General features: G+C 38.2%; 2 protein-coding genes across 2 annotated transcripts; one reads left to right on the top strand and one right to left on the bottom strand.

The window, feature by feature from the left end:
• Positions 1-525: 525 nt before the first annotated feature.
• Positions 526-2,594, bottom strand: LOC144453046 (NADH dehydrogenase [ubiquinone] 1 beta subcomplex subunit 2, mitochondrial-like). The gene is made up of 4 exons (XM_078144319.1): positions 2,264-2,594; positions 1,728-1,854; positions 1,257-1,360; positions 526-741 (listed from the first exon to the last, which is right to left on the bottom strand). The coding sequence occupies exons 1-3, from the start codon at positions 2,347-2,349 to the stop codon at positions 1,286-1,288; spliced, it is 288 nt and encodes a 95-aa protein (XP_078000445.1). The 5' UTR covers positions 2,350-2,594; the 3' UTR covers positions 526-741; positions 1,257-1,285.
• A 175-nt stretch (positions 2,595-2,769) lies between these two features.
• LOC144452613 (uncharacterized) lies at positions 2,770-15,150 on the top strand. The gene is made up of 5 exons (XM_078143734.1): positions 2,770-4,087; positions 9,348-9,573; positions 9,989-11,189; positions 12,593-12,842; positions 13,188-15,150. Exons 1-5 carry the CDS (start codon positions 2,981-2,983, stop codon positions 13,410-13,412), a joined length of 3,009 nt encoding a protein of 1,002 aa, XP_077999860.1. The 5' UTR covers positions 2,770-2,980; the 3' UTR covers positions 13,413-15,150.
• The last annotated feature ends 229 nt before the right edge of the window (positions 15,151-15,379 follow it).

The following is a 15,379-nucleotide window of genomic DNA, read 5'->3' as shown; positions in this document are numbered from 1 at the left end:
ACCACCAGATCATTCACTTATCTATCCATGGATCAAATCATCAACCCATCCATTCATCTACCCACCCACCCACCCACCACCAGATCATTCACTTATCTATCCATGGATCAAATCATCAACCCATCCATTCATCTACCCACCCACCACCAGATCATTCACTTATCTATCCATGGATCAAATCATCAACCCATCCATTCATCTACCCACCCACCCCCGGATCATTCACTTATCTATCCATCCATCAAATCATCAACCCACCCATCCGTTCATCTATCCATTCACCCAGTCATCAAATCATTCATTAGCCTGTAAGATATGCCGCAACAGCAGGGCACCCTCACACATCAGTCAACCCTTGTGAGGGCGGAGTGACACGGCATATCTTAGTCTAATCATCCACCTATCCATTCACCCAACAATCCTCCCATCCACCAAGTTGGTACCCCATCCACTCATACCAACCATCTTTTCCATATTTCGACAAAATCTCAGTCATGATATCCAAACTATTGATCATTCCTGAAAACATTTTATTCAAATCTTTGGTCTATTTACAATGAACTTGACAACCTCCAAACCAAAATAGATAAAACTAGATGGTAGATAGCAGCACACACATGATAATTAGGCTTGCAGGAAGAACTCAAATTGCCAACTAGATGAAATAATAAAACCACTCCTAATGACAAATAGATAGCCTTTCTTTTACAGTACTGTTTCTACCTGTTCCAATGAAAGCACCTGAAATAAAGACAAAAATAAAACTGTATAAACACACATCAATTGTCAATGCACACTTTTGAATCAATAATCAATGAATGAATGCAATTTATGGTCACTGTGTGAGGATTACAATGGGCTAGATAAGGCCACACAAAAAAAACTGTTTCTGGTCATAAATTTTGTCTGCAGTGGTGCTATGACACAATTTTTTTTTATTCTCAACAAAGCTGTCACTCAATCTACTACATGTATTTATGGCAGAAACTTCTATTTATTATGTACATGTAATTTAGGGCAAGTGTGTGTGTGTGCTTGTTCATGATTGGCTCTACAGTTGTCATCACTGAAGTAGGGAGGGATATTTTTGTGTTGCCCCTCGGATCTGCAGACTGCATGGACTAGATAAACAAACACACAAAAAGACTGACACAGGGGGTATTTAAGTGATGCGTGTGCTGACCAGAAACAATTCTTTTTTTTTTTGCCTTAGCAGTGTTACATACTTTTGTGATGGCGTAGTGTTTATAATTTACCTAATCATATTTCAGTTATATCAAATTTCTCAATCTTCATCATCTGGAGGAATTCCTAGTTCTTCATTTGTCCATTTAGATGGATCTGGGTATGGAAAATGACCCTGTAAAGACAAACAATAAATCAACGTTACTCAGGAAATGGTCCAGTCAGCAAAGAAGACTGAAGTAACATTGTACCTATGAAATGGTCCAGTCAGCAAAGAAGTAACGCTGTACCTAGGAAATGGTCCAGTCAGCAAAGAATGAATACTAGCAATGTACCCTCTAATACGAGAATATACATGTCTTGTTGTCTGACAGTGTTCTCCCCAGGGTAGACTGCAAGGATAGTGGCTAATTTGCATGATGATTTGCATATCTATAACCTGGTACCACAGCAAAGTTTGCAATGGGTGTGAATGTATCACAAATTGCAGACATAAAATGATCAAACTGCTACTTCAATGTCACATTTATTTATCAACTTACATAGACCATTTCTGGTTCATGGTAAAACCTCCATAAAATCCAAAACCACATCAGACCCATGATAGTTTCCCCTGTCCAGTAAAGTTTTCTACTTGGAGCAGGAGCTCCTCTGTAAACCAATGATGCACTGTAATAGAACACAGAACAACGATCTCCATAAATTTCACTTACAACACAACAAAATATCTATAATATCAAGACGAGAAATTTTAGAAGGACCCTGTCAACAGATATAAATACGAATCCTAAACTGCGATGCTGTACCGTACGTTGAAGGTGTAACTCTGAACTGAAGGACGAGCTTTGGCCTGTAAACTGATTCATGTATGAACTGTATGATCGCTATTAAGTGTATTTTATTTCAAAATGTCGTTTCTCAACATGTGCTTCCCAAAATATATCTACTGTTCAAACGTGTCGAGGGAAAGCAAACATAACATGAGCCTAGGTCAAGCTGACCTCGACAACACGGTTGATTGCAGGTACAGTGTACACTGTACGTTCTCGATCTCGACGATGAAATGCCGGTCACTTACTTTCTTGTCTGTTGTAGCTTAAACGGTTGTCGATTCAGTGATCTTAGTGCCTGAAATGTTGGCCTAAATCTTGCAAGTGAGGACATCTTCAAGTTTGGCCCAGGTGGGGCTAGCGACCTAAATATGTAACGAAAATATATCCCCACTCGGCTACTTTGGTCTCCCCTTGTAGTGAACCAAGATGGCGCCTACTTCGTGTACTTTCGGGTTCAATCTTCGGTTTCTTTCGGAATTAAATCCTTTCACCTTTGACCTTAGAATAAAATAATCGCTGAAGACAGCAAATATCATGACATGGTTATCAACACTCAGAATTTCCGTGCCATCATTATAGAGTTTACAAAATATATCACCAAATATCGAAATAGAATCCAATGACAATAAAAACGTTGAATATTTATTTACCCATAATGCAAGGTTTTGTTGATATCATCCTGGAAACAAAAAAAGGGCACCCTAGCAACTTCGATATTTATGGCAACACATTGATTGGTTGTTCACAGCTGTACGTACATGTGTGGCTGGAAGCTCAACGAAACGTATCCTCATCTGTCGCTGTTTTTCTACGGTTCTGTGATCTTGACAAATGCCATATTTTGCACATTGGTTCTTCATTATACATGAGACACGATAAGTGAGGGCTTTATAATTTTGTTATTGTGCCTGAAATATTTTTGACTTCGAAGTTGCAGGTGGAGGCTGCTAATTGATTTCAAGATGGCGGCAATTCCAGTACTTCGAAAGAAAGGTATACCGACTATTTTCGGTGAACTTGACGAAAAGAACATAACTTTTCTTTTGGACACTTCAGGGAGCATGTACAGTTATCTTGAGGTTGTGAAAGAGCATTTAATAGAAGTGCTGTTATCACGTTCGTTCCAAAGAAGCGATTGTCATTTCAATGTTATTGAATACTCGGACCAGGTGTCCCCATGGGCCGACAAAGTCGTCAAACTTACTCCTCAAACTGTTGCAGTAGCTAGTGATTGGATCGGCAAACTGGGTATCAAAACAGGTTCAAATATGCTAGACGCATTGATATTAGCATTCAGCGACCCAGGCTGTGAATCGGTGTATTTAGTAACCGACGGATTACCTGACCAGCCAACAACAACAATTTTACAACAAGTCGCCGTGTCAAGTCAAGGTCGGCCAATTCATACCATTCATTTGACAGGCACCCATGTCGATCCGGCTGCGTATGATTTCCTGGAAAACTTGGCAATTCAGACAGCAGGGACATTTCATGTGATAAGTGTATCAGCATTTGGAAGAATCGACAGAATTGAAGCAGTTGTCAGAAAAGACCACGCAAGGGAAAGACTAGTTACAAACATCTATGAACTTGATCCTGAGCCTGTCAAGACACACACAGTGGTCACAACCATTGATAATCCTCCTGTGACCAGCACACAAACATATGAACGTGATACAGATGATAAGGTACCCAATACAAGTATTCATACCACACTTGATAAACTTCCAGCAGTTGCAACAACAACATACATCGAGAGTACTGCTCCGGTATTACCTGATAATGATGTAAAAACCTGTAGCGTTACAACATCGCTTGATCATAATCCGTATCTCACACCACAACTCATACCACCCAGTGAACCGGGTACCGTAGTCTACACAGAAGACGCCATAACACGGTATCCGAATATTGCATGGGAGACATACAGACCGCCTCGTTTTGTAGAGAAGGTGGTGATTGACAATGAGAAGTTTTCGGCTACAGCTGGAACTTTGATGACTGGAATGAGGGTCCTGGGAAGACGAGATATTGATGGATACTTTCATTTAGGAATTATCAAACAGCAGGTTGGTGTCATTCATTTATTACTCTGAGTATTGCTATGGACTTCTCAGTAAAAATGAGACTGTCCTACAGGATGGTAGTAAAGTTGCCTTATATTGAAAAAGTGGCCTGAACACCCAAAGTGTACATACATGTTGTTTTGTATAAGGCCACTTTATCTAGACTACCCTTAGTCTTGGTTACCCAGACTCTCACCACTGGGGGCTCTACTACATGACCACTAGTCTTGGTTACCCAGACTCTCACCACTGGGGGCTCTACTACATGACCACTAGCCTTGGTTACCCAGACTCTCACCACTGGGGGCTCTACTACAATATCACCCAGATGAGAGTCGAGGGAAACATTAAACATAATCTCAAGTTTCTTGCACCAGATCTATCTCCCAGAATAGTGCATTCTGGGACATACTCTACGTCCAACATTGTATGAACAATCAAGGTTCCTTTGCAACATGTTTACATGTCTCAAATGAACAACGCAACTTAATAACAACGAACAGGCTTTGTCAGCTAGCTCATTTTTCATGACCTGGAAGAAATGTACTGACTGTGTGACTTCTGGTACAGACAACTTTGGATTATGTTTCCCCAAACTCTTGTCTAGGGGGTCTCACAGTAGAGCCCCCAGCAGTGAGAGTCTGGGTAACAGAGACTATTTGGGATTACAATGTACATTTGTATGTTTCCCCAAACTCTTGTCTGGGTGGTCTCACAGTAGAGCCCTCAGCAGTGAGAGTCTGGGTAACAGAGACTATTTGGGATTATGTTTCCCCAAACTCTTGTCTGGGTGGTCTCACAGTCAAGCCCTCAGCAATGAGAGTCTGGGTAACAGAGACTATTTGGGATTATGTTTCCCCAAACTCTTGTCTGGGTGGTCTCACAGTAGAGCCCTCAGCAGTGAGAGTCTGGGTAACAGAGACTATTTAGGATTATGTTTCCCCAAACTCTTGTGTAGGTGGTCTCACAGTAGAGCCCTCAGCAGTGAGAGGCTGAGTAACAGAGACTATTTGGGATTATGTTTCGTCCCCAAACCCTCGTCTAGGGGGTCTCACAGTAGAGCCCTCAGCAGTGAGAGTCTGGGTAACATAGACTACATGTACATGTAGGCTACCTTTGAGTTGTACAATGACTTTGACCATACCATTTATATAATGATTTGGCTTAATACCCATGTGAAGGGTGATGGATAATGTACAGTATGTATTTAACTGAGCAGTGGATGCAGTGCATATATGTATATTACTGACTAGTACAGCACAGTACAGCACGGTACCGTACCGTACAGTACATCACATACAGCAATGCACAGCACATTACAATACAGCAAAGCACAGCACAGCACTGTAAATCAGTTGAAAATCTCCATCTTACAATGTATGACAGATGACTTTATTTAGTAAACAGAGTGAAAATGTGCAGTAGTAACGTAATTATGTAATTACATACAATGTAGAATGTAATACTTTGCGTACAATGAGAAAAAATACTATAATACTAAAAATCATATTATCAATACATTTGTGTATGCAATGTTCAGGCAATGCATACTAAGAAGTTTACAATCACATCAATATACAAAATGTAACAATACTACTTCTGTACCAAACCCTGAGACCAGCTACAGTAGTATGTGTGTAATGCAGCTAATAATGAAAAACTATTCATTGTCCTCTGTGGATGAAATTTCAGCCCTTATTTCTTCAAATCTTTGACCTCTTATGTGACCCTTCATTTGCAATTGTCATAAAATGGGTCACTTTGTATATTACAGCATACTAACTCGTTACCAAATGTCTTTGAAATATTTACAAGTCACCTGTTTCTGGGACCTACATCGTTGCTTAGTTATTGTTAACATAATTGGCTAACACCACAGTTGACTGAATTTCATTTCAAATCTGCCAAGTAATTTATACTCACTGCAACATACAATGTGATGTAGAGCTTTGTTGCCAGGCAACATGAATGACATTTATACCCAGTAACAATAAATTGTTCAGTAGCCGATAACATTTTTGACAAATTAAAAAAAGAAATTAACCAAGGGTTTCTTCTAAATGTCTGTAATCATGTACATGTACACCCTGTTATTAAAATCTATGTGGTGTCATTACACTTACATGTATCTCTATAATATTACAATTGTGTGACCACTGAGGCAAGTCAGGTGATACTGGATGAAGTGGGTTACATGTATATTAAAGTGGTCATATAGATCAGGAGGTTTGGGTATCTACATGTATTTTTGGAATTTTGATTTATAAAACAATTTTATCATCATGGCTTCCTACTTAGTATGTATTTTATTGATCAATGATTGTACAAGTACATGTAACAACAAATGTATTGAAACTAAAAAGTGTTTAACTAACATACTATTTTTACTACATACATGTGTTTGTGAGTTTGTTATTAAGGTTTACTGTATGGAGTGTTTGTATGATATGTGAGTGATAATAAGCGACAATAAAATGGAACCACTAAATTTTTTTTTGAGGGACCCCATATTTTGAGCAGTGATTCAATGATTGATCCCTGGGACTCACTGGTTTCAAAGTCTATTGCAACCCCTGATACTCTGTACACTAAGTGCTTACTACTGCCAATTGTGTTTGATATTGGAACCATTCAACTACATAATATATAAAACTATATATGTGTACAGTGTTCAGTTTAGTTCATAAATAATATGTATGTCCAGTTGACATAGGATTACTAAAAAAGGCAGACAACAATACCAGGGTTTTGCTCTATACTAAGGTTTTATTACCATGGTGACCACAAACACAGTGTGTAATATTAGATATTAATGCATACATGTATGTACATGCTGCATTTAAACTGACACCACCCTCGGGCAGTCCAGTCCCTTGAACTTTTTTGTCTCATAATCTTCAAATATTTGTTTTGTTATTCATTTCTAAGTTTCTGAAAGGAAAATGTCCTAGACTGTTTTATTAACTTTTCCCAGTTAATACTATATTTAGTAGTCTCCCAAAGTTGTGACTATACATTGTATGCATTCATTCATTCACTTGTTTCACACTCAGTCGTGAGTCAGTCAGGTATACAAGTATTCATCCATTTGTTTCACACTCAGTCAGTCAGTTATCTTATCACACAAAAGACTACAGTTGTGTGTTTTTTTAAATATATTTTATTCAAATAAAGAATGAAAAAAGCCCAGAGACTTGAGCCAGTCTAACAACATGCATGGTACTCATGTATGAAATATGAAATATGAAATATGAAATAGGTGGTGTGTCAATTCAGGTAACATAGGGATATCTAATAGAATGACTGGGGGAATATAAGATATGAAATATGAAATATGAAATAGGTGGTGTGTGAATTCAGGTATTAAACATAGGGATATCTGGTAGAATGACTGGGGGAATATGAAATATGAAATGTGAAATAGGTGGTGTGTGAATTCAGGTAACATAGGGATATCTGGTAGAATGACTGGGGGAATATGAAATATGAAATATGAAATAGGTGGTGTGTAAATTCAGGTAACATAGGGATATCTGGTAGAGTGACTGGGGAAATATGAAATATGAAATAGGTGGTGTGTGAATTCAGGTAACATAAGGATATCTGGTAGAGTGATGGGGGAAGTCAAGTAGATTTTAAGTACCTAACAGTCCTAAACACAAAACACTGAAGTCAAATCAATAGATTCTCCATGGAGTTATTGCTTTCAAGACAGGAATGTCTATATGTATCTACTTCATATTACATGTACAGGAATTCAAACTAAGAGTCAGTTATTGTGCTTTGTTATTATCAACCAAAACGCTATCCAAGTTATCCAATTACAAAACATGTATTACATTAATTACACCAGTACATGTGTATGTATATTGATGGTGCAAATTGAGAGATCTGATTGGTCTATACATCAAACTGTCACGTCTAATGAACAGTGGGCACACATCCAAGTTTTGATGTTTACAATACTTCTTGGAGGTCACTGCTTTGTCATTGGCTCCGATCCGAATGTTGTAGTCCCACACTGTGTGATAGTGAACTCTGTGAATTGTCAGAGCAAGATTTTCTCAATGAGACAGTAGTTTATGGGAAATTGTGAATTCAATTTCAAAAGCTGCCGAATTATTGCGTATTTGTACAAATCATCACATACCTACTACAGTACTAAGGTCAAGGCATGCATGGTTCTCAACTCGGCTGAAGTGGAAACAGGTACGTGTCCTGTTATAAAAATGAAGCAAGTGTAAGAGCTTACCTTGACAGGGTTACCATTAATCTAAATAGAAACTTGTGTCTGGAATCCTGTCCTGGAGTATCAGTCATCAATCCGAGTAGGAAATCCCCAACCCTTAAAGTGTACTGACGTAAATCCCGTGAATATACATTGTAATCTACCTGTCATGTCTACATGTATATCCTCACCTCACTGAGTTGTGAAGCCGGGTATACCAACATGTCGTATCACAACTATTTCAAGTAATATACCATCCTTAAAAACAGGCAGTTTGTTCATAACCGTACTTTTGAATGTACATGTAATGGGCCTATCAATGTACAGATTATCACAAGAACCAAGAAGTAGGTAAAATAAATTCACTACACGACACACATTGTTCATGGTCATGATCGACGTGTTTAATCAGCTGTCTTAAAATCAGCTTTATTGTTATGCAAATTATTCATATTCAGGGGGGGGGGGCAAATGAAACCATAAAACATTAGTTCTTATCTTGTTTTTTATTTTTTTTAAATATACTGATATAATCATGAATACATACATTGTATATGAGTTCACTGGTCAAAACTGACTGGTGTGGTATATCATCCCCAGGGGTGGTTTATTGCTTAATTTTACCATACATTTGTGTATGATAAATAAAAAAAAATACAGACCTTTCTCTGTTCACAGTGCTTTACAATTATTACCCCTGGCATGGACCTACATTTTGTATAGTGGGGCCCTTTACTTCCTCAACTCCCTGGGGAGCATACAGTTCATTGCAGCCTCTATAAACATTCACATTGCATTTTCTATCCTACCAGGTCCCCAATTATACAGATGGGTTGACCAGGGCACAGTCGTAGTTCAAATCTTGTCCAAGGACTTTACTCATTAAGAAACAAGTGTGTGTGTGTGTGTGTGTGTGTGTTTGTATGTTTATAAAATATGAACATCAAAAGTATGTCTTTACATTTCTTGAACTTGTTGACTCAGTTTCGCTTACTGAAAATAAAACTAATGTTTATTTCTTTGTTTGTGCTATAGCTAACAGTCAGGAGAAAGTTCCTGGTTGAGTTTGATCGACACCCTGATGGTGGAAAACATCAATCCAGACTTCAAGAATCTGCTATCTTTGACCTTATAGCATATGATGATGCAATAAGACATACTATCGTACCAGGCGATAAAGTTCTAGCACCGTGGGAGAAGGAAGGAGTGAGATATGGACCTGGTACAGTACTGGAAGGTGTTGAAGGCAGGGCTGCTGGAGGTAAGAAAATGTATCCCTTTACCATCCTCCTCTCACCAACGTGGGAAGGGTTGACCGATGAAGGAGGGTACCCCACCACGGCATACTGTACAGACTAGAATTATGTGTGATGATGTACATGTATGGTTACATTATTCCCACACATGTTTCATCATTCTGTCCAAAAACATTTGTTACCTAAGGCTTTCAATCAACTCATAGTGACAAGGCCCCTTAGGCTGAAGAAAAATATTGGGGTATAATACATGTATCTAGTTATGCTTGAACCTGGCCATGGATGTGAACAACCATCTTTGATCCAAATTTCAGTCTTCTGTTACTTGAAACTGAACTGGTAAAAACAAAATGTATGATAACCCAACATGGGACAAATGCAACAAGTATGTAATTAATTGACTTTTTTGTATCCTTGCAGATGCTGCTGACTCAGATTTCATCGTTGTTAATTTCTTCAACGGAAAGACAGAGAAAGTGCCGAGAAAACTGTCAGTATGGATTCCCACGCATCTGTATGATAGAATCCAACTTGAATTACAAATGCCGGCATCAGCACGAGCCAATCTGAAAAGACATCCAGATTATCCCTTCGTTGTTCCGGCAGGTTATCCCATTGTCATGCCTATTCCAGAACCTCCAGATTATGAGACGGTAACCAGGATACGAGGTCTACCAAAGGAACAAGTCTTCATCCCCGTCTATCCGGATAGAGAACGTATCTACGTTATGCCGCAATCTACCATGAGACCATCGGCTGTTAAGAGGGATGATGTTGAAAGAGTGATTCCTGGAACCAACTTAACGAAAGCGGAACTGAACGAGAAAGTAATGAAACAGCTGATGGATCATAAAATGATTACAAACGGAGAGATAAGGGGCCTTGAACAAAGTCGGCTACTCAGCAGTAGCCTTAAGAGGGTGTCATTCAGAGACAATGGTGAAAAGGACAGTGGCTTTGGCTCAGTAGTTGGAGAAATCGAAGCTGAAAGAAAAAGTCCAAGACATGAAGATTTAGAGGAAAAATTTGACCTACCTGAAAAAATACTTGACGAGTCAGAGTCTGATGAAGAATCTGAGGATGAGATAAGTAGATTAGCATTTGATAAAGCTGTTAGCACAGATTCAAGCCTCCTCTTTTATCATACGCCACATTTCAAGAGGCGAGAACTTGATGAGCGCCCTCGATGGCAATATTGGAGCAGGGCTTCAGGAACATCAGAGGCTAGCAAACCAGGTGGATTATCAAAGGGAGTGACACCGTTTAGAGAAACAACCATGAAAGCTCCTTTAGAAGCGAAAGCTCAGCCACTGTTCCCAGATCCAGAATTCCTCGGTCCTATCAACAGATCAGCCATGTTTGGCACCATTGACCACGATGTTAGAAGTGACCGTGCACAAATGCAGTGGGTATTGAAACACCAAAATGGTCGACACACTGTTCCGTTCGCACCCAAAGCACCGGCACATCAAAGGATAGGAAGGAAAGATCTGGCAAGAGAGATAAAAGAACGAGGATACCTGGAAAGCAGGAAGCGACAAGCAATGGAAAGAGAACTCATTGTGAAACAGAAAGATATGGATACAGATAAACAAAAAGCAGCAAGAGATGAACAATCAAGGTTAGCAGTTTTATGATTGAATGGTTGACTTTAGAGAAAAGGAAAATGAAAAAAACTATAATTACATGCCATATAACACACATAATATTGATAAAGCTAGGCAAGGTAAGGCAAGGCTAGGTTAGGCTTGGCTATGCAAGGCAAGGCTATGCAAGGCAAGGCTAGGTAAGGCTAGGCAAGGCTAGGCAAGGCAAGGTAAGGCAAGGCTAGGCTAGGTAAGGCTAGGTAAGGCAAGGTAAGGCAAGGCTAGGCAAAGCAAAGCAAGGCAAGGCAAGGCAAAGCAAGGTAAGGTAAGGTAAGGCAAAGTAAGGCAGGGTAAGGCAAAGCTAGGCAAGGCAAGGTAAGGCAAGGCTAGGTAAGGCTAGGCAGGGCAAAGCTAGGCTAGGTAAGGCTAGGTAAGGCAAGGTAAGGCAAGGCTAGGCAAGGCAAGGCTAGGTAAGACAAGGCTAGGCAAGGCACGGCAAGGCTAGGCAAGGCTAGGTAAGGTAAGGCAAGGTAAGGTAAGGTAAGGTAAGGCAAGGTAAGGCAAGGCTAGGCAAGGTAAGGCTAGGTAAGGTAAGGCTAGGTAAGGTAAGGCAAGGCTAGGTAAGGCTAGGTAAGGCAAGGTAAGGCAAGGCTAGGCTAGGTAAGGCTAGGCTAGGTAAGGCAAGGCTAGGTAAGGCTAGGCTAGGTAAGGCAAGGCTAGGCAAGGCTAGGTAAGGTAAGGCTAGGCAAAGCAAAGCAAGGCAAGGCAAAGCAAGGCAAGGTAAGGTAAGGTAAGGTAAGGTAAGGCAAAGTAAGGCAAAGCTAGGCAAGGCAAGGTAAGGCAAGGCTAGGTAAGGCTAGGCAGGGCAAAGCTAGGCTAGGTAAGGCTAGGTAAGGCAAGGCTAGGCAAGACAAGGCTAGGTAAGACAAGGCTAGGCAAGGCACGGCAAGGCTAGGTAAGGCAAGGCAAGGTAAGGTAAGGTAAGGGAAGGTAAGGCAAGGTAAGGCAAGGCTAGGCAAGGTAAGGCTAGGTAAGGTAAGGCTAGGTAAGGTAAGGCAAGGCTAGGCAAGGCTAGGTAAGGCAAGGTAAGGCAAGGCTAGGCTAGGTAAGGCAAGGCTAGGCAAGGCTAGGCAAGGCTAGGCTAGGTAAGGCAAGGACAGGGCGATAATTGACACATGCCGACACTGAAGCATCACAATTCACATATCACCATATACATCACATGCAACGGAAAATTAATAAGTAAAACAGAAAATGAGAGAATATCAAACAATGAAAATATAGAAAAACAAAATACCGAGAAAGGTAAAATGCTGATTTGGCATAATGTTTTGTATATTTGAAGCTTGGAATCCTACAAAATCAAAGATAAGATACTGTATTAAAATACCTTCCATTTTTTTTTCAAACAATAATTATCAGTTTTGTTTTTTTACAGACTTTTGCATAGAGAACGTCTTGAGAAAGACTTAAACAGAACTCAGAATGAAGAAAAAATGATCTCGCATGCCATGGAAACCAAGAAAGCACTGCAGGCACAAGTGATGCAGAGGATTGAGGACTATTCCATGAGAGATCAGGAGAGGCAGCGAGCTAAATTAGAGGCGATCACTAAACGAGCACAACGACGGGCAGAGGTTCAAACACAGAGACAGAAAGAAATAGAAGAAACCATTGAAAGGAGACAGGTGGGTCAATAGTTATGATACATTATAGTATTTCATAATTTGTCCTTGTTTTCAAACCACAGGACTCTACATGACTTTTTCATTGCCTTTTGCATCCTTTTTCTTTGCCTCAGTTAAAAAATAATTATCTGGCTTGCCAGAATTATCATTTATTGTAAAGCTCTGCCAATCAACTAGGTTTCCCCACCCAAATTTTAAATATAATCAGACATTAGCCATTACAGCATACTCAAGCCAAGATATCATATTTGAACAGAAAATATGGATTATATACCTTCACATTAGGCCATATGATAAAATCACATTTACACTAACTAATCTTAAATCTCTTTTTTTTTATATCAGGAAATAAAACGACAAAATACTGATTTGAGATGGCAGGAACATAGTGAAAAGTTAGCTGAGCAGCAACAACAGTACGCACAGAGAGACGTACAAAAACGTAACGCTGAAATTACGCGTCGGGAACATTTCCGTGAAATCGAAAAAGATAATCAGGAAAAGAAAGACCTACGAATCGCAGTCAAAGAAATGAAAATGCAAGAATACAGATCACAGGTTCTACCATAATTCTGAACACCCCTACTCCACAGCAATGGAATGTTCTGTGTAGTAACAATTTGGCAAATATACAGAATATTCCATTCTGATTCAGGGTGAATTTTTCATAAATTATGGAACCATATGAAATTGAGACAACAGCTCAAAATTATTGTGAAAACTATATGTTTCAATTGGATACTCCCTTATTGTATTTCTGCATTTCCAATGATTGGTCAGTTAAACCTGATGTGTGCCATATTTATCTCAAAAGTCAGTTCTGATTGGCTGGTGTAGTACTTTTAAGACAAAAAAAGCAAACAAAATAACTTTATCGTAATATTCCAAATTATATTCATCAGTGCAAGGTTTTTCACTTTTGAAAAGTGAAATCAGCTCATTCTAAACATCATTTTTGACAAAGTCAAGATCATGAAAAAGTGAAATATAAAGTATTTTTACAGTATATAGTAAGAAATGAAAAATGATCTGATATGAATTATGATAACGTGAGCATTTTTATTGGTTCAAATACATTTTGAAATTTGTTGATGTGATCACAACTGAGTAGTGCCTTCATATCGTAGTGTTATGATAATCAAATGAAAGATTTACATTTTCAGAGAACTTCTTTAAGCTGTGAATGAATGTAATGTATCTTTCAATATGACTTTAAATTTGAGTTTGATACACTTTCCCTATATTCTTTTCTAAAAAACAACAACCCATATTCTTAATAGCTATAAAATCAGTCGTCATAACAACCAATCTGTATCAATCCCACTGACCCAAATTTTTAACAAACATTGACAAAGTTCACTTGCAAGTACATATGCAGTATTCGTCAAACTAGGCAGATTTGCATAATGATGTGTGTTGCCATGGTAACCATGCTATCATCATTTTAAAGAGTTGAATATTTGAGAACTTAAGTCTGAATTTGAATTTTTTTTATCACAATCAACTAGATATTTTAGAGTAAGTGAAAATAAAACGTATTATTTTCAAACTGATTGAAAATTTGGTAAAGAAATTACACTATATTTCAAACTAAACACAATATTTTCAGGACACTCTTAATTATTTTGTGGCATGGGACAGAGTTATCAAAAAAACCTGTGGATGATATTTTGATCTGAAATATTTATAACAGGAAGTTCAACAGGAAAAGTTTCAATACTGAATGTTTTATTTGAAATTTAGAAAATTATTGATTTATATTAATTTCAGTATTTCATAAAAATATGTATACTCATTATACAACATGCTGCAGTTATGGTGAGATGATAATTATGAAATGAGAATTATAATTTTTTGAGATTCATCTACTGACATGCTTCAGATTATTGACAAATGTTTTAGCTAGACATTAAAGGAACATGTAACATTTTTTTTTATAAATTTAATTTTTTGCAATTTTTACCTTGATTTCATTTTGTATGGTAACTTAACTTTTGTTGTCCTTCAAGAATCATGTGTGATATCCAATCCTGATATTTTGTTGATGGTCCACACCATACACACCATAGACTAGGGCTTATCTCCATGGTTACAAAATTTAGGAAGTTTTCTTGCAAGAATTTTGTTCAGATAGATTCCACTAAACTCAATTGAAGGCACTGAACTAACGTGATGAATGGATTTGTAACAGATTACAAAAGCCATACTTGCAAAATGTTTGATATTAGTGAATCTCTCTCTCTATATATATATATAGATATGAATGTAAGTGTCTTACTGGAGATAATAATGCTCGATACAAATATTAGTAGCAGAGTATTATAGACTTAATTCAATATATATATATATATATATATATATATATATATATATATATATATATATATATATATATATATATATATATATATATATATATATATATATAATAGTGTAGTCTAGAGCAGGAGGTGAGGGTGGAGTTACATATTACAGTTAAAGTCTACCATGTCCCTAGAGATAGTGTGTCATGAATGCGTTAATCTATGAGTTACAAG

Source organism: Glandiceps talaboti, chromosome 23, assembly GCF_964340395.1.
Source record: "Glandiceps talaboti chromosome 23, keGlaTala1.1, whole genome shotgun sequence".
Lineage (NCBI taxonomy): Eukaryota > Metazoa > Hemichordata > Enteropneusta > Spengelidae > Glandiceps > Glandiceps talaboti.
This window is presented reverse-complemented; position numbering and strand designations above follow the sequence as displayed.

What these genes read in the sequence shown, in the direction of transcription:
- LOC144453046 (XM_078144319.1), bottom strand. Translation starts at nt 2,349, where the DNA reads ATGTCCTCACTTGCAAGATTTAGGCCAACATTTCAGGCACTAAGATCA. An exon ending in AAGCTACAACAGACAAGAAA is followed by an intron (nt 1,855 to 2,263) that starts GTAAGTGACCGG and finishes GTTCTATTACAG; the next exon opens with TGCATCATTGGTTTACAGAG. An exon ending in ATGAACCAGAAATGGTCTAT is followed by an intron (nt 1,361 to 1,727) that starts GTAAGTTGATAA and finishes TTGTCTTTACAG; the next exon opens with GGTCATTTTCCATACCCAGA.
- LOC144452613 (XM_078143734.1), top strand. Translation starts at nt 2,981, where the DNA reads ATGGCGGCAATTCCAGTACTTCGAAAGAAAGGTATACCGACTATTTTC. An exon ending in TAGGAATTATCAAACAGCAG is followed by an intron (nt 4,088 to 9,347) that starts GTTGGTGTCATT and finishes TTTGTGCTATAG; the next exon opens with CTAACAGTCAGGAGAAAGTT. An exon ending in TGAAGGCAGGGCTGCTGGAG is followed by an intron (nt 9,574 to 9,988) that starts GTAAGAAAATGT and finishes GTATCCTTGCAG; the next exon opens with ATGCTGCTGACTCAGATTTC.